The sequence below is a fragment of the Morone saxatilis genome, unplaced genomic scaffold, assembly GCF_004916995.1.
Source record: "Morone saxatilis isolate NCDOM2014 unplaced genomic scaffold, NCSU_SB_2.0 Contig16, whole genome shotgun sequence".
Taxonomy (NCBI): Eukaryota; Metazoa; Chordata; class Actinopteri; family Moronidae; genus Morone; species Morone saxatilis.
In genome coordinates this window covers 130,759-132,124 of record NW_023339718.1, presented here as the reverse complement: position 1 = coordinate 132,124, position 1,366 = coordinate 130,759, and the positions used below count along the sequence as shown (strand labels likewise).

At 44.1% G+C, this 1,366-nt stretch overlaps 1 protein-coding gene across 1 annotated transcript in view; it reads right to left on the bottom strand.

The window, feature by feature from the left end:
- The window catches only part of LOC118325416 (hippocampus abundant transcript-like protein 1), a gene marked incomplete at its 5' end in the record, with an annotated part of 9,367 nt that overhangs the window by 173 nt on the left and 7,828 nt on the right, over positions 1-1,366 (bottom strand). Inside the window, 2 exons of the mRNA XM_035658093.1 lie at positions 13-126; positions 833-1,051. Coding sequence (XP_035513986.1) covers positions 13-126; positions 833-1,051 — 333 coding nt within the window. The remainder of the gene's footprint in view (positions 1-12; positions 127-832; positions 1,052-1,366) is intronic.

Here is a 1,366-nt window from a genome sequence, read left to right as displayed (position 1 = left end):
TGTGTGTGTTACCTGTCTCAGGTAGAGGAAGAAGCTGGAGTACTGTCCGGCCTCAGGCAGGTAGGACAGGAACACTGTGACACAGATCAGCAGCACTGTGGTGTCTTTGCCCACGTGACGCAGAGACTGAAGACACACACAACAATCAGCTGTCAACACAACTGTCGATCAATTAATCAATCGATCGATCAATCAATCAATCGATCGATCAATCATTCATTCAGCTGACAGCTGGCAGACACATTTCTACGCTGGGAAGGAAACCATTTCTCTTCTCTTCGTATTAACAGTTATTTTTGACATTATTTCTGTTCTCCTGGCTGCATCTGTAGCCGTTTGTTATATTCTGAACGTGGTTAATCTGTAATTGTTTCACGACCTGTTTGAATTCAGACTGTAACTGTTCCACTATCAGCTTTACCTACTGACTGTCAGTAAACTAAGATAGTAATGCTGGTAATATTTATTTAGTATTTTCTGATTTGTTTGTTTCTGGGTACCTGAAGTTGTGTTTGGAGATTATTTCTTCAAATTCATTCAAACTTGATTTTTGGAAAAAGTGACCTCAACCAGTAAACTATAAGTTACCTGATGAGCATGAAAACAATCAATCACACACAGCAGACGTCACAAAGTGTTTTAGTCTCTTCTAACTCTCTCTGGTTTATTTTGAACTTGGACCACGGCCTCACAGCTCTGGTTTTTCTCTTCTCTATAGACACTACACTAGATGTGGCTGGTCACCAAGTTCCTGCCTCCAGCCCCTGATGCGAGCGGCGCTTCGTTATAGACCAGCAGAGCGTTTGTTGGTGGTAAAGGTATGTGAACTCACGGCGAAGGGGTCGGCCTGCTCCCAGGAGATGGGGAAGCCCCAGGATGTCAGCCGCATCTTGTCCGGCAGCGACTCTGGGACGACGAAGAACACGAAGGCGATGTCGGCCACGGCGATTATCGTGGCAACCAGAACCACCAGGCTGTCGCCGTACTGCGCGGACAGGTAGTCCCCGATGGCCGGGCTCGTCACCAGACTGGCTGCGAAGGTCGCCGAGACCTGATGACACACGCGAACACACGAGATCAGACGTGAAGAACCAGATTCAGAGAGGACCACGGCACCCAGGGGTCGCCTTAATGACAATTAGTGACCTTTTTTATGTATAATATAAATAATAAAGGTAGACTTCAGTGAAAGGTCATTATTTATGTCTCAGTTTTGAGCCTTTTACTGGATTTTAAGATGCTGTTGATCATCTATAAAAACACTGAATGATTTAGGTCCTATTTCTATTTTTACACTTTCATCAGGATAAAGACAGACATAAAATAAAGACAGACAGATAAAATAAATACAGACAGATAAAATAAA